At 35.0% G+C, this 18,491-nt stretch overlaps 1 protein-coding gene across 3 annotated transcripts in view; it reads left to right on the top strand.

Moving 5' to 3' along the window:
• Grik2 (glutamate ionotropic receptor kainate type subunit 2) overlaps positions 1 to 18,491 on the top strand; it is a 631,292-nt gene that overhangs the window by 386,959 nt on the left and 225,842 nt on the right. For all 3 annotated transcript variants that reach the window (XM_059272429.1, XM_059272428.1, XM_059272430.1), the window contains exon 10: positions 3,953 to 4,066. In XM_059272429.1, coding sequence (XP_059128412.1) covers positions 3,953 to 4,066 — 114 coding nt within the window. The remainder of the gene's footprint in view (positions 1 to 3,952; positions 4,067 to 18,491) is intronic.

The raw sequence follows: 18,491 nt of genomic DNA on the forward strand, positions 1-18,491 counted from the left end.
TCTATTTGTATTCTTCTACACACTGATGTCCAGTTAGACCAGCACTCTTTGTTGAAGATGCTTTCTTTCTCTTTTCCAGTGTGTATTTCTGGCTTCTTTATCAAAAATCAGGTGTTCATAGGAGTTTGGATTTATGTCTGGGTCTTCAGTTTAACTCCTTGGATCAATGTGTTTATTTTTATGCTAATATTTATGCTAATATCATGCAGTTTTTTATTACTAGAACTTTGAAGTTCAACTTTAAATCAGGAATGATGACAAGCTTGTGTTGTTCCTGATTTTAGTGGAATTTCTCTCCATATAAGTTGATGTGGTTTGCTGTAAATTATCTTTATTATATTTAGGTTTGTCTCTTGCATCCTTAATCCCTTCAGGACTTTTATCATGATAGGATGTTGGGTTTTGTCAAAACAGTTTTCTGAATCTAATGAGATGATTATGTGTTTTTTTTCTTTCAGTTTGTTTATATGGTTGATTACATTTATTGATTTTTGTATTTTCAACAATTCCTACATCTCTAGGATGAAGTTTACTTGATCTTGGTGGATGATAACTTTGATGTGTCCTTGGATTCAGTTTGCAAGTATTCTACTGAGTATATTTAAATCTTTGTTCATAACAGATTGATCTGTTATTCTCTATTTGTGGTGGATCTGTATGTAGTTTGGGTATCAGGGCAACTCTAGACTCATAAAATGAATTGGACAGTGTTCATTTTGTTTCTATTTTGTGGAATAATTAGAAAAGTATCAGTGCTAACTCTTCTTTGAAAGTCTAATAGAATTCTGAACTATTATCTTGTGCCCCTGGGCTTTTATTGGTTGTGAGACTTATAATGACTGCTTCAATTTTACCAGGAATTTTAAGTCTGTTTAAATTGCACATACGATTTTGATTTAAATTTGGTAAGTGATACCTAGTGATCACATTATCCATTTCTTTTAGATTTTCCAATTTGGTGGAGTGCATGTTTTTAAAGTATGTCCTTATGATTCTCTGGATTTCTTCAGTGTCTGTTGTTATGAATCACTTTCATAAATTATTTTCTTAATTGATAATATTCTTCTACTGTGTATGTGAAAATACCATATTTTCATTACCCATCAGTTGATAAACATAAAGGCTATTTCATATTCCTTGCAATTGTGAGTGATGAATATTGATGAATACAGAACAGTTATGAACATAGATGAATAGATATGTCTAAAGTATGGTACAGAGTACTTGCTATAAACCTACATTTGATACAGCTGGATTATATGGAAGATATGTTTTAAGTTATTTATGAGGAAGCTCCCTACTGATTTCTAAGTAGTTGCATCCATTTGCATTTACAATAGCAGTGAATATGTGTTCTTTCCTCTACATATATGCCAACATTTGTCATTATTTGTTTTTAATCTCAACCACTTTGACAGGTGTAAGATGAAATCTAAAAACAGTTTTAATTTTCATTTCCTTGATGGCTAAAAATGTTGAAAAAGTTTTAATAGTGTTTCTCAGCTGTTTGAATATTATTTCTTGAGAATTTTTTATTTAGTGTAATGCCCCATATGTAGTTCTGGCTGGCCTAAACTTTGTAGAGCTAGTCTCTATCTTACAGAGATCCTATTGACTCTTATGACACAGTTTTGATAGCAAAGGCATGTGCTACTACACCCAGTTATGAATGCAATTGATTTGTGGGGAATTTTTACATTTATTTTTATGAGGGAAATATATCTGTAATTTTCTGTTTTTATTGTGTGTTTATCTGGTCTGATATCCAAGTGCTACTGACTTTACAAAAAAAGTTTCTAACCTTTTCATCTAACATGATTAATTTTATTAAAATTATGTATGTGGGTGTGTGTCTGGGGGTGGGGTGTGCACATGCATGTAGAGGCCAGAAGACAGCATGAGGTCCCAAAGAGCTGGAGTTACAGGTGGTTGTGAACTGCCTGCATATTATTAGACTAAGGTCTTCTGCTGCAGTGTGGGTGCACCTAGCTACTGACCTATCTCTCCCCTACCAGCCAAATTGTTTTTTGATTTTTGACTTACTGTAGTGTGGTATTGAGTGAATTAAGGATCTTTTCATCAGTAACTTTGAGGGTGATGTTAGGTGGGCAGTGGTGGGCAAATCATGACTGTTACTTTGATTAATAGAATTATAGCATTTAAAATCTGGCTATTTTGTCAATGATAGAAAAGAAATACTATCTAAGTGAGTAAATAAGTGATAAGTATTGATTATAAACCACAGATAGAAAAGTGGTGGTCACTATGAGATACCATTGAGACACATCCCTTGTTTAGCCTATGGAGCACTTTTAATGATTTTTATATTTGAATGACTTCAGTAAATCAGCAGTCATTATAATTTTATGCTCTTCTATCCACTGTGCCTAGGCACCTGGCACATCCTCCATTTTTATGACTTAATACTAGTCATGATTCATGATCTGACATGATATATAATTGCCAGCAAGTAAGTTATTTTGAAAATGAAATAGGAAAAAAATTTTTGGATGTCCTTTCTCCTGCTGAATTATTTACTATTTTTCACTTATTGAAACAAATATTATTAATGAAAATATATAGTTATTGATATAATGAAAAATTAATTAAATGTGAGGTAAGTGTGAAGAGCTGTTTAAGATATTCCTAAAAATGGTGAATATAAACCTCTTATTTTTTAACTATAATGTTGAAACAATATAATGAAATTTATATTTATATACAACTATCAGAATCTGTATCTACCATTCTTTCATTTAACAGAAAATAGTTATACTTTTGCATTTCTTCAATTAAAAAAGAAAATAGAAGTTTAAAAGTTTACTAAGAAAATCATAATAAATTAGTGTATATGATAAAATACAAGGGAAATAAAGGGATCTTAATCAAGTTACAAGATCTTTAATAGAATATTTATGTATACAGCAAGAATAATGCCTGCTAAGTCAATGTCACTTTAAACATAATTTTGTTTATATACAGAAGTTGATTTTAAAGAGAATTTGTTGCTCTCCTTTGATGAAAATAAGTTAGATAATTGGCTAGGGTAATATGGAACACAAATTTTGTTTCTGATGATCCTCAGGATTAGGAGGGTAGGGATAGAGAATTACTGTATCCACAGCTCTTGTTATGTTCTAATTCACTGAAGATGAACACATGTAGGGCAATGCTGTAGTGTAGTTACCATGAAACACCCACCCTGTGCCTTCTGTGAGGTCTTGTGTTTGTATGTCCCTTCCATAGAGATTCCCTTTGTCATCCATCCACTGTGTTCACTGGCATAAAATGTCTATACACAAAGAGTACACAATACAGCCTCACCTATAAGAAGGCATTGGTTAGTAAATCTGTTTAAATAGGGGCACAAGGAAGCACTGGGGTAGTTTATCTAGGTGAGATTGTGCTAAAAATCTCCTTTCCAGAAGTATTTTTAACACTACAGAAGATTATTTTAAAAGCCCTAAAGACTTCTTGGTGTAGATTTACTCTACTAGAGGTTAGGCCGAATAGAAGTCAGTCCCTTCTATAAGCCCATCTATACTTGTTAATTTATCCCGGATCCTGGGTTTCCCCTGTCTTTTAGCTTGGTCTGTGATATGGACTACTCTCTTTATAAGGAGAGAATGAAATAGAGCCATTACCCTATTCATCAGTTTCTAGTAGCTACCAACGTATCATCAAATGTGGTTTACTTTGGAGAATGAACATTTTAATGGAAAATGAAGGTCCCACACGGACGGTGGCAGTATGGCGAATTATTTTCTTCTTTAATGTCACACTTCGCTGGACACACTTCACAGAACAGTGAATCAAGCTTAAAACAAGCAGCCTATGCTTTATGACAGCACATAATGCTGCAGAGGACAGTGATGCCAGTCTTAACTTTCCCTTGCAGCCCCCTCACGGGTGCCAGACGGACAATTCACAAAGTACATTTGCTGTTTTATAGATTGGAACGTGGGATCCAGCCAGTGGCCTGAATATGACAGAAAGTCAGAAAGGAAAGCCAGCAAATATCACAGACTCCCTGTCTAATCGTTCTTTGATTGTTACCACCATTTTGGTAAGTGTTTGTTTTTCGATTATTTTAGAAAAATGTAGATATCATGGATGTAGATAGAAAAGGACATTTAAATGGGAATACTAATGAACAGAATGCAATGTGTTTTATACTCATTTAGCAATTACTGTAAAACAGAAAAGTCAATGTTAATTCAATTCATATTTTATATTGTTAATCTTCAGTGATACAAGCTATATGAATATTTTAGGTGTCTATATTGAAAAAAGCTTCATGTATTATTGAAAATCTTTACATTTGCACAGAATTTGCCACTATTGATGCATTGCCTGTGTCCGGATTTGAAAAACATATAGACATGCAGATGCATATAATTAAATGAATAGCCAAACATAAACTCTTCTTTTACTGAAAATGTATTTTCAAGTATATAGCAATTATTTTTCAATATTTTCTATAATAATTACACTTTAACCTTGTTTTCAATTTCATTGTTTCCAGCTGGACTAATAGCTCTCATTTAACTAATTTCCTTTATGAAATATAATGGAAAGTAATTTTAAAAACCAGAAACATTTTCACTGCCACCATAATTAAATCAATGCTGATAAGTTGGATATTTTAGCAGTGTCATAATTACATGTTTTAATTAGATTGCCAGTAATGGTCACTTATGCCATTTGCAAAGGAGAATCTTATTTTTAGTATAAGTAGAGGCTTTTAGATTATTTAGTCAGTATTTCCTATCATGATAGTTTACTAGTGCCCTTTCTAGGTCTCCTTTGACCAGAGGAAACAAAGCTAGAGTCTCAGAAAACACCTGTAAATACTTAGCAGAATAATCTCTGAATTTGAGTACAGTGACAAATCAGCCCATGAGGAAATCATATTTTGGGATCTTAGTAGCAAATATGGATGTCAAAACTGGAGGCATGTCAAGATGGAATACTTTGGATTAAAAACTTTTGATAATGAAGCAATGCTGGCAACCATGACCTAAGAGCTTTGGGGTGGTGAGGCTTTTCACTCTCCAGCTGAGGACTTCAGACACTTCTATATAATATCTAAAACCTTTAAGGCCCTCTTCAACCCGATTTAGATCTCCCCCTGCTTTTTCAAGCATTGACTTCTGTGTGCACCAAACAGAACAATTCTTCAGCCCAAACTTCACTACAGGCAATCACACACCTGACGTCTTATGCATCAAACCATTTGTCTTTGATGTTACAACTTCCTATTAGGACTGTTTCAGTAGATAGGCGCTTATCCTTCTGCTGATAGCCAGCCTCTTCTCCTGTGCTTTTTATTTTAATTACATAATGATATTATTACTTGTAAGATTTCCTGCTATTACAAAATTTTAAATAATTCACAATACTCAGTAAAACATAAAAATATTTCATCCTTGACATTCAAGTCTGTACAGTCTTAACTCTTGCCACACTTTATCTTCATTTCCTCATCAGGAAATCGGTTCTGATTGAACTGGGATAACCAGGTACGTTCCTTCTATTGTGATTGCTTAAGCCTTGCTCTCTTTACTTTGCATATGTTCTTCTCCAATTGTGACATTATTGCATTTTTCACTCACATACAATTCAGAATTAATAGTATACATTTTTTGTTTTATATGCACATCATCTTCAAAAACATTATTAAGGAGCATAACTTGACTGTGTCTCTCTTCTCTACAACACGTATCCCACAAATCTCACAGAGTAAAGACCATGCCTGAGACATCGGCAACCTATGAGATCCTGTGTTCTCCCAACCAAACTTCCAAATGTGTCCTCTACTTTATGACTACAAACATTTACTCAGTTCTTTATTTTCTCCTTATAGTTCACATATCAATTCATCATTCTAGCTTCAGCTCTTAAGTGCCCATGCCATGAAGGGTTATAATCATTCTGCTTAGTTAGGTATGTGCTGAGGTGGGAGGCTGTGTGCTTTACACTCACAATATTCTACCAAACCATTTGCCATGCATCAAGAAGGAATTTTCAATTTGTGCATATCTCTGTCTCCCTTTATTGTGAAATCACACAATGCCAGTAATCAAACTTTGTATGCTTTTGGTTTCTTACTGCCAGAGTTGAGTGCCATTTACATAACACTCAATAAATATTTATCAATATTCATAAAACAAATGATATTTTATTAACTTTAAAATTATGGAAAATAATACTTTTTAAATGATTATATTTAAATATTTTTAAATGTTCAGGTTATTACATTTGTCTAATAAATGAAAGAAAGTAACTCATATCACATATTTTTTTAATATCCCTTAATTACTTAGGGCTTCTTTAAAAAAGAAAATTATATTTTTTCAATCATAAACAATTTTGCATTTATTAATATAGAAGTACCATTTAATTACAGATTTTGTCTGTTTATTTGTTTTGTGGCCCTAGGGGATGAGCCTTGGTTATTGCATATCCTAGGAAAGTGTGCCAGCTTGTTTTAAGACAGGGTCTGTCTCGCTGAGTGCCAAAGCCAGCCTTGATCTAGAGTTATAGCTCAGGCTATCTTGTACTTTGTGATCGGCTCAGCAGCCCTTGTAGTTGGGGATATAAACGTGCATTAGCAAGGCGAGGTAATTGACGTTTACATCATAGCCAGCTATAATATTACTATACAATGCTCAAAGCAAGCCTGAGGCATTTGAGATAATGTTTCTGTGTTTCAGGCTTGGTTATTTTTATTTATAAGAGTTCCATAGATAGTAGTGATTTGTAGTGATACTTGACAACTACTGGTTAGTACTGCATTCCTTATACCTAATGTGATTATCAAATACGTATGATGCTTAGATTTTATAAGTGTACTATTTATATTTTAGAGTATTTCAATAGGCTAGTTTTTAAAAGATTCTATCATGTCCTAAAAGGAAAAAGTAAGTGATCTTTTCTTCATATCTCCTAATGGTTTTTTTTTTGTGTTTGTTTGTTTTGTTGTTTTGTGTTTGTTTTTGCTTAATACTCTTGTCATCAAGAATATATAATAAAAAACAGATAAATTCAAAGAAATTATTCACCATGTTTTATCCTGAACCTTTGCAATATCTTGCCATGTAATTCATAGGTGTGACGTCTGGAGAGGATTGTTAATTGTTTCCTGCCCTTGGCAGCTTGCATAGTATTTCTGGTACCATGGAAGCCAGACAGAAAGAAAGGGACTTTTAGGGTACATCCAGCTCACATCATCCAGGTCCTGTGTTCTAAGTGTGCAGCGTCTGCAGCAGGAGGGACTTCAGCTCTGAGAGGCAACTGAGGGCAACAGTCTATATTACTTGATGAATTGCCTGCATTACTAACCATTTGAAAGGAGCTTCCATATGCCTGGTGCTGGTCCTTTGTTAGTCTATGGGTTTCGTGTAGATCATTGTCAGCCCAAGTGGCTTAAGCTCTTTAAGCTGTATGTTTGCACACGTGCACGTGCACGCACACACACACACACACGTATGCATACACTTACATATATTGTGTATAATCTTAAGTAAATATAAAATAGTATGATTCCATGAGGCTTTAATCCTACAACTTTGATGTTATTTGTTCTTTGTACTTCCTCTTTCTGTACTCACCTTCTTCTCTACTTCCAAGTTGGAGCCCCATTTTTCTGTTTCATAACATTTGTATCCTGCTATACTAAACACATTTATTGAGTAATGAGAATATACTCACAATTTTGTGCTAATATCTGTATTTGATGGATTAGAATATATTTATAGGTTTGAGTTTCTACACCTTAGGAATTACAATGATCCATACAGGAAACTACATACCTGCACATACATCCACATACATGTACCACCTGTGTAAAGAAAAAAAAGTAGAATGTTTGATGCTTTAGTTATAGATTTATTCTGAGGCCATGAGTGGAAAAAATGTCAAACTAAGACTCATTAAAAATTGACAGCTATGGATTGTTGTTATGGATTATACTGTTTTAGTAAATTAGAGGTTGTCAATTTTCCTCCAATAACTATGGTGTCACTAGCATGGAGTAGTTAGCTGGGATTCCAGTACCAGGCATTGCTTCCCTCTTGTTTATCTGATCTGAAGTCCAATTAGAGACCTGTTGGTTACTGCCAAGGTATGTGTGCCACTGCTGTACCTCAGTGTTATGCTGGTCAGATACATCTAAAACACTCCTGCACCCGAGGTTCAGGGAACACTGTAGAAGAGGAGGCAGAAAGACTGTAAGAGCCAGAGGATCAGAGTTTGATATGAGACTGTGGTTTCCCAGTAAAATTAGAAGCTACACCATAATGTCTCACCAACATGTAATCTTCCCCCAGGGAAGCACACATCAATTGATTTTCCAGTGTCAAATGGTTAACCCTGAAAACATACATACAGGTAACATTGCACAGATGGAACAGATTACATTTAAGAATATATGTATATACATATACATGTAAACATGATACAACAATTAGTTAGAAAAAATAGGTCCAAGATTTTAAACAGAGTAGGGAGGGGTATATGAGAGGATTTTCAGGAATGAAAAGGAAGGGACAAATATAATTTTTATCTATAAATACAGTTAGAGTTTCATTTTGTTGATGAACTCCATGACCAAAAGCAACTTAGGGAGGAAAGACTTTATTTCATTTACAATTCCAGGAAATATTCCATTCCTTGAGGGAGGTTAGGGCAGAGATTCAAGCAGGGCAGAAACCTGGAAGCAGTAACTGAAGCAGAAACCGGGGAGGACTGCTGTTTATTGGCTTGCTCCTCATGGCTTGCTCAACTTACTTGCTGTCCTCATCTAGTCTGCCATCACCCTCAGCAGAGAAGCCTTTTCATGTCAATCATTAGTCAAGAAAATTCCCTACAGACTTGCCTGGAGGCCAATCTTAAAGAAATGTTTTCTTAATTAAGATTTCCACTTCCCAGATATGTCTAGGTTTGTGCCAAGTTGACAAAAGACACCCAGCACAGCAGCTGAAACCCACAGTCCAAGAAGTACTCAGCAAGAGGTGAGAATAGTATATGCAAAGTCCCTAACACTAAAAAGATTTCAGATATTTTTTAAGATGACCATGAGGACTGTGATTGGCACACTGGTTTGTTTCTCAACTTTATGTGACTAGAATATGTGCATATGGTCAATTGTAATATACAATAGCAGACACTTGTAGCATGCTTCCTCAGTGCCAGGAATTGATCAAAGCAGTTGCCACACATTTTAGCTTTCACAATAATCTTCTTTAAAATAAGGCCATGTACCACTACATCATGCAATTTACATTCTTTTTTATTCTGCTCTGTTATTTATGTACTTTATGTTTAGGAGTATTTTGCCTACATGTATGTCTATCCACCATGTACATGCCTGGTACCCGTTAAGGGCAGAAAAGGGAAATCTCATATCCTGGAATTGTAGTTATAGATGGTTTTGAGCTACTATATGGTTGATGAGAGCTGATTTCGGGTCTTTTGGAAGATCAGTAAATGTTCTTTACCACTAAACCACTTCTCAATTCCCAAATTTTCATAATCTTTTGAAGTAGATGCCATGATTCACAGTTTTATAAGTGAGGAAAATAATATATAGAATGCCTACAAAGTATACATTTCATACACCTCTCATTGCTACTCACCTGGAAAGTGAAGTAGTAGGATTTCCTGCAAATTATCCAGCCAGCATAAACTACTGATACTACAACATAAGATTTGTAGATTTTTAGTGATCTACTATGAGAAAGGGAAAAGAGAAACTATGGCTATGAACAAAGTTGCAGCTTGACTCAGAACAATTTATCTGAAACTGTACTCACCATTATAAGGTCCCATACAGTACAGAGCAGCGTTATCTTTACTGCACATCCTTAGGTACCTAGTCTTTCTCCTTTATAGAAGACCTACTTGGGCACCATGTCTTGAATATTTTGGGCTTATAGTTTCTATACTTATATAAGATAGCACAGTTTTCTTTCAGCCTCATTGGATAATAGTCTCATCTTTCCCTAGGCAAATAAAATAGCACCAGGGCTCATCACAGTTTCCTCTGTTAAACTGAGATTCAAAATCCAGGCTATTTACCAATATTGTTAGACTCTCCTCTCAACAACAGGAGCTTGACCCAATATACTACGTAGTGTAAAATGTACATTTATACTATGGAGGAAGTTCATTTTAGAAAGCATTAAATATTTTTAAGTGCTTATCTCTAACATTTGAAATATGAGAAATGATATTACAAGTCTGGAGATGCATGGATCTAAAGTTGTCCACCTCAATCTCGGGTCCTCCTACGTTTCACCTTTGTACTGTGCTTCCCCACAATACTTTGGACTTCAGATTTCAAGTATAATTATTGTTGAAACTCTCCTTCTGTTTTCAGTTTTAGGCTCCTGTTTCACTTATAATGCTTTATGTAAGTTTGTATGGAGAGTGTCTGTTTTTCCCTCTGGGTTCTTTATTTTCAATACTTTGCCTCCTATCTAAATATGTTGAGTGCTTCCCACTGCTGTGCTTTGTTTAAGAACTGATTTTTGTCCATTGAAGGATTGCTTGCCCTTACATGACGCTGTACACTTACTTTCCTTCCTCACTATGAACACTAGTATACAAACGACAGCCTTGGCACTCTGCAGACTTCTCAGGAAAGCGTTTGCTGTCTGGAAAGCTCTTGCAATTGTTCAAGGTTTAACAAGGGTGTGTGCCCCTATAACTTAGTCTTTCTCCTTCAGTACGCTGGAAGGTTGTGTAGTGCAATGTTCAGGTTACTTGCTTAGGCATCTAAACTTTTTTTCATGACCTTTAGACACAGACTTACCTAGTAAAAGAAACCCGAATGACAATAGTAGTGCTCAGGATAGAAAAGAAAGAAGTGACCAAGACATAGCCTAAAGAGTTTTTCAGCTTTTCCTGTAATATCAACAAAAGCAGGTTTCTAGAACTGCTGTCAATGGCTTTTCCCTCAGATCCTTCCCTTTCTATTATCAGAGGAGGACTACCAAGTGTAAGTCTTCTCAGAGAGTTGCATTACATTCAGGCTTGGAAATCCAGACACTGCAGCTTCACCAAGAAAAAGACTTTATCCTTACAATCTATATATAATTTCTTAGTAGCTTTACCCACATATTGAAGAAAAACTAAGATCATAATAATTTAAGGAATATAGATGATGTAAAACCCGTAAATATTTAACATGTGAGATGACAGAGACTCATTCCAATTTAATTTCCTTATACCTGTTCACTCACTCAACCTACTTCTTCAAAGGAGCATAACTTTCCACACTGTATTTTTGATATATTTCGGGGACTGTGTTTGTTTCACAGTTGCCCCCTTCCCATTCCTGCTTTTTTAGTCTAGCATATTTTATTCTAATAACTTTATGTCATTTTCTCACTTAGATGACTGTATATGGTGGTATAATTAGTACACTAGAGGATCAGGGATAAAATCAAGGAAGAGGTAGTGGAAATATTACAAACCAGAGGACCAGAAGCAAACGGATGGATAGTGTTCTCCAGACATGACATGAAAACGGTCCCCTTTAAGAATCAGCAGTATGGTTGCCTAAATGAATCCTGAATAATAACACCACCAGTTAACATGCCAATGTTGACAGGAGAAATTCCACAGTGTTCCACCTTTGATGAAGAACTGGTAATCAATGTTTGCTGAGAGAGGGAGAATCTTTTCTTCAGGGATACTCTTCCACATAGGCTGACCAGTCCCAAGTTGTTAGCTGTGGATACATATACATATAACAAAGCTAAATAGACTTAGATTTGTTTTGTTGTTGTTTGTTTGTTTTTGATGTATGTGTGTGTATGACTAATAATTAAAGAGAAAGTTATGAATTGGAAAGGAGTAAGGAGTTCTTAAGTTTTAGGGGTAGGAGTGATATAGATGCTATGCTCATATACAAAGTGCTCAAAAAGCAAATTAAATAAAAAAAAAGATTGGAAACTACAAGACAATGTTGAAATTTTTAAATTTTAAAAATTCTATTGCTTTATTTTTTAAAGCTTTATAAATGACCAATACATGGAAACAAATACCCATGTATATTCTTGGCATTTTTTTCTTAAATTTTCTACTAGGATGAAGATTATTAAATATTTTAATTTTGTCCTACATTATTTACTGTATTATATAATAACAATTATCCAATTTTTGGCATAGATTAGAAAGGCTGCATCTGTGTATTTCCTATTTCTATTGGCTTGAAATAGCTTTCTCTACCCAAAGTTGGTATCATTCTTTGATAGTGAAGTGTGTTTCATGGAAGCAGTCATTAATGGATCCTGTTTTTTGATGGATTTCATATCTTTTGGTGAAGAATTGAGACCATTAATGTTCAGAGTTATTGGTGAATGATGTGCATTAATCTCTGTCACTTCATTGTATCTGTTATATTTTCTTAGACCTCCTAGTATTAGTTTTCCAGATATTGTTTTGATCCCCTCTGATATCTGATATATTCCTTTTGATAGTCTTATTTGATCTGGTTTTTGTGGTCATAAATCCTTTAGTCTGTTTGTATCAAGAAAAGTTTTTATTTTTCTTTTAATTCCAGTAGATATTTTGCTTGGTATAATAGTACAGGTTAGCAGTTATGGTCTTTTAGAACTTGTAATACATTTTCCCAAGCCCTGCTTGGCTTTACAATTTTTTTCATATTTTTTATGTACTTGAATTCACACATGGCTTTATCCTATTCTCTTGAAGTTTTTATGTCATCTCTTTCATGATTTTGGTGTTTTAACCATATGCCTTTGGGAGTTTCTTTTTTGAGTATGTCTATTTGTTGTTATGTAGGCTTTTTGTACTCTGGTGGGCATCTCTTTCTCCATGTTTGGGGTATGTTCTTTTATGGTGTTATTAAAAATATTTTTATGACTTGGATGTGGGTATTTCTTTGTCTCTATCCACCACTCAAAGAAAAAAAACTGATCTTTTCATGGTGTCCCAAAGTTCTCCTGTTTTCCATCCCATATATGTAAACTTATCCTTGACATTTTCAAAATGATTGAGTTCCTCTTGCCTCTTCTAATCCTTGATACACTGTCTCCATGTTCTATGCTTTTGGTGACCCTCTCTGCTGAGTTTTTTATTTAGCTTATTGAGTTTTTCATTTCAGTTTAGTTTTTTTCAGCAATTCCATGTACTTTTTGAATGCTATTTATATATTTTTAATTGAACTCTTAATTTCATTCAGCTCTTTTTTGTTTTGTTTTCTTTAAATACATTGCTATCTGCTTTGAGTTCTTCGATTATAGTTGTAATTATTATTTAGAAGTTTTTGTTTTGAAGTTCTTCCAAATTATTCCTAATGTAGACCACTAATATGGAAGTAGTAATTTTTGGAGTAGACATACCTTACTTTTCTGTGTTATTTATGCTTGGACTTGTACATCTAGAGTTATACATTTGGTTGAGGCATATTTTCTTTCTTCCTCCCTTCCTTCCTTTCTTTCTTTTTTCTTTTGTTTTAAATTCACTTCACCATTCCTTCAGTAGAGGCGTTTGCTATGCTCAAGGGAGGTTGTCTTAGGACTGAAGAGTCATTTTCCTCGGGACCTGGGGCCTCTATTCCTTATCTTCTGAGAGTCAGCTTCTACATGCAGCCCTAGTCATTTTATTAGTTTTAACACTCCCCTGTCCTGACACCTTTTCCTCTGACTTCTAGTGTGGCTTTCTGCCCAGAAGCCCTACTCTGGTCAGCTTAGCCTTGTTCCTTCTTCAGTAGCCTTTCAGGTCTCTGTGTGACTCTACCTCAGGCACCTTCCTTGGGCCAACTCCAATCTCCTCTCTGCTTCCACAGATCCTGCCCAACTGTTATGGGACCTGTGTTTCACCTTACCCTGGTTCAGCTCTGTCCTTATCTCTGGGTCTAAAGTGTCTGTTCAGTGTTGTGATCCTCATGCTTCTGCGTCAGCTTCTGGCCCTTCCATGGCTCCACAGCTTCTGATAGCATTGTGGAATTCCCCATACACCATTCAACTCCCCCTTCTTCCCTGGTTTCTCAGCTTCTGCTGCAAGTTCTGAAACTCCTGGTGTCTGGGCAGCTCATCTGTGGGTCCCTACACCTGCGTTCCTTACCTCTTCAGCTTCAGTCTCTTTTCTGCTTTATTTTCGACTTGAGATTCTAGTATCTTTCTATTCAGCTATGCCAAAGGCCTTTGTTGTTGTTTTGTTTTGTGGATATTTTAGTCATTCTAAAACCTATATTTATAATTTTGGCAATTAAACTACAAAATGTTTATTCTATGAATGCCCTACAAAAATGTGTCAATTAACAATTGTTTAACAAATGATGTATGTGGTTTGTACATGGGTTTTACTAAATAGAACATTATTAGATGAGTCTACTTAGAGTGGTAATGTATGAGGTATGGTAGGAAAGAGATGGCAACATTCAAGAATCAGATATGGAGTTTCTTGGGGACAGATGAAATGGAGCAAAAATCTACTGAGAAAAATTGTTTTGATTTAGGGGTAAAAACCTGGGGGGCAGGATACTATAATTATTGGAGAACATGGTGAAAATATTGGAGAAGAGATGGGAGCTTTATTGATTCATGTAAAAATGGAGGTGTTGACAATAAATTTTGTGCCATCAAATCTTGATAATAAATTAGGGTCAGTGATGAAATGCAGCTGAGAAGATAACTAATAGGTGCAGTCTCCTTTCCCATTGAACCTTTTACTGGATAACAATGAAATGGTACCTGTGATTGATTTGAACATCCTTTGCTCTCCTTCTCTTATTAATTAAGTTAATGAAGAATTTAATGGCTAATGTACAAAATATTAGCAGAAAGACAATACATGCAAAGATCTCTCATTAATACTGATAATCAAGTAAAAACTAGTGGTCTACCAAGTTTAATAAAAAGGCCAGTGTTTTCTTTATGCATTCTAATCACCATGTCAATTTCTCCTTTAAACATTTGTTTTCTGGCATGGGCACTTTACTAAAATATGAGTGAATAGTACACTAGCAAGGCCTTTGTTCTACAAAAGCTATTTCAGGTATATCACACAGCCCTTACCTCTCTAGGATATAGTGTTTCGCTGAATAAACACTGCTTTCTGTAACACAGACATGCCTATCCCATCTAAGATTCTGGTCGATTTTCTGTAGTCATAAGAGCAAAACCAAAAATATTTTCCAGGATGGTAATTATGACCAACAAAGACTTAGGTATATTTAATTTGTGTCTCTTCCAAACTCCCCAAAATTATTTTTTTTTGCAAGGGAATAAACATAGGCTGTAACTAAAAATGTGATTGTGCCTACAGAGTTTACTGATGTATTTTAATGTGTGCTTGTAAATTTATAATGTAAAATAATACCTTTGAGTGTCATGGTAACCACAAACAACCAACAAATATCTAAAGTTTTTAGATTGCCTCAGAATGTCTACTAAAAAATAAAGAAAAAAACTAATATAGATTTCCCATTGACAATGTATTGAGTTTGTTAATGATAAATAATACTAAATCATGATGTTGTTGTTAAAACCTAAGCATCAGATTATAGGAGCTGGTCACTTCTCCCATGCCAAAATTACCATTTAATAGTATTGAGATTAATTACAAGATATACAAAATATCTTGAGATAGGAGTTTTCCTGACAAGAGAAAAGTTTATGAGCCCATGTGGGGACTCTTCATCAGTTTTTTTTTTAATTATTTTATTTTATTTTATTTTTTCTATTGTCAGCTTGATACAGTAAAAATTCTTATCCTAATAGTGAAATGTTTCACTGAAGTTTGCCCAGTGATTGAGTAAAACCAAAACTTATTCTAAGCCACAGTCATCCTGGGGTCCCCTCTGCTATGTAGCCTCCCTGGTTCTGTGGGTTGCAGTCTGATTGTTCTTTGCTTTACATGTTGTATCCACTTATGAGTGAGTACATGCCATGTTTGTCCTTCTTAGTCTGGGTTACCTCACTCAGGATGATATTTTCTAGTTCCATCCATTTGCCTGCAAATTCCATGCTGTCATTGTTTTTCTCTGCTGAGTAGTACTCCATTGTGTATATGTATCACATTTTATTTATCCATTCTTCAGTTGAAGGGCATCTAGGTTCTTTCCAGGTTCTAGCTATGACAAATAATGCTGCTATGAACATAGTTGAGCATGTATCTTTGTGATATGATTGATCATTCCTTGGGTATATGCCCAAGAGTGGTATGGCTGGGTTTTGAGATAGATTGATTCCCAATTTTCTGAGAAACTGCCATACTGATTTCCACAGTGGTTGTACAAGTTTATACTCCCACCAACAGTGGAAGAGTGTTCCCTTGCTACACATCCTCTCCAACATAGACTGTCATTAGTGTTTTTGATCATTGCCATTCTGATAGGTGTGAGGTGGTATCTCAGCATCCTTTTGATTTGCATTTCTCTGATGACTAAGGATAATGAGCATTTCCTTAAATGTCTTTCAGCCGTTTGAGATTCTTCTTTTGAGAATTCTCTGTTTAGCTCGTTAGCTCATTTTTAAATTGGATTGTTCAGTATTTCAATGTCTAGTTTCTTGAGTTTGTCATCAGTTTTTGATTCTCACAATTTTATGGTCTTTTGGTCTTGTTAAGTTTCCTCAAGGTAGCTGCAAGGGTTTTCCACTTTTCTCCTGGCACTCTACCTCCCATTGTGATAACCTGTAGTGCACCCTGGGTTTCTGATATAAGTGCTAATTAGCTATGACAGAATTCAGACTTTAAGAGTCACTGGGAATAAAAGGCAATTGAAAGACCAGATTCAGCAATGGCAAGCCATAGATCCTAACTATACAAGTAAAAGCGCATGAGTTGAGAATGACAGAGGCTGAATAAAAGTAGTAAGTAGTGATATCTGGTCAATGAAGCAGTGGCCATCACACCGTTCTCATATAGATGACTTGTGCTGCCTGTGGCTTCTTTCTGTGTCCGGGTTTGGGAAATTTACTTTACCCTTGCATGATTTGGTATCTGAGTTCTTTTTATCCTGCAGCATTATGGGATTATGAAACATTGAGAGGCAATGAAACTACTTCCCAGTTAAACTTATTGTCAATTAATTTCCTCAGATCACTTTCTGTTTTTGAGATCAAAGTTTTGCTGTTTCTTTATGAAACGTCCTTAATTTTGTTTTGGGAAAAGTGATTGAAGATCAGTTTAGAATGGTAAAATGTAATTTAGACCAGTGGTGGTAATTATTATGAGAACTGAATTGAAATTATAAGTACAAAACTATCTATATCCCCTATACAAGGTAATAAAACAAGTAATTGCTTTTTGCTAACAATGGCAGTATTGGACTCATTAAAATTTTTTCGTTTTGATTACTAAGTGACATGAATACATGCCTCAGAAGTAAATTATATATGTATAATGTAACTAGTTTTTTGCTCCAATTCTTTTGAAAGATGTCAAAAAGTTTACTTGACTAATAAACAGTTAATTATTATGTTTCCTAACATGGATAAATACAAGATATTTTTTGAAATCATCTACCAATTATGAGACCCCTTCTAGCCAGGAATAGTAATCAAATATTGCTTAAGAATGAAAATTATTATTTCTCACCATCATGTTTCTTAATGAAATGTTCTTAAAAAAATAGCAGGTATTTAAAAGCTCCTTGTGATAAACATTTTTTGAAGAAGCAAGTGTACATTGTTAATAGTTAGGACATGAAATTCTTGCTCTACATTCTGTTCAAAGGAGTTTGATCATGGCTTGGTGCCCGGCTGACAGATGGTTGCCCTCCCATGCCAGCTGTCCCATTGACGAGGAGGGCTGGGCAGTAACTTTAGAATAGGTACTTAGGATATCCCCAAGTTGGACCTGAAGGAAGGCAGGAGCTGAAGCGATAAAGTACATCATTTCCCTTTCTGAAAAGCCTGGTCCTTCGTTATATGTGCCCCTCATATGCTTCATTTGCAGTTCATCATTTCAGGCTTGATACACCTCTTTAGAAAGTCTTGTACTGGTTTAAAGGTAAAGACACTTAGCTGAACAAAATATTTGCTATGATGGTGATGGTGAACAGTGCCATCATTAATCTTGTTAAATATCAGCATCAAAAATACATAATATAGGATAAAATATACAGGTCAGTAACCACAAGAGACATCGTAACAGGTTTTACAGTTATCTTTACAGGGAAAATGCTGTGTTATTTTTATTTTCAAACAAAATCTAATCTCATGATAAATAGACTGTGAATGTACAGCAAAAGTTCAGAAAGCAGTTCCTTGGCTTCATTGACATATGCATGGCTGTGGGGCCATCCATGGAACACAGGAAATCTCCCAGTGTTGATACCCTCTAAAAATAATAATTATCCCTCCCCAGTATCTATCAATTTCCGGTATCTTCTAAGTAAGAGGTGAAACCTTGAGAGCACCTGGAATTCTGACTGGCTTAATCTTGTGCAGGTTTTATGCAAGTTAAACAGCTGCCATGAATTCATGATTGTAGTGGCCATATCATGTCTGGAA

This window comes from Peromyscus eremicus, chromosome 8b (assembly GCF_949786415.1).
Source record: "Peromyscus eremicus chromosome 8b, PerEre_H2_v1, whole genome shotgun sequence".
Lineage (NCBI taxonomy): Eukaryota > Metazoa > Chordata > Mammalia > Rodentia > Cricetidae > Peromyscus > Peromyscus eremicus.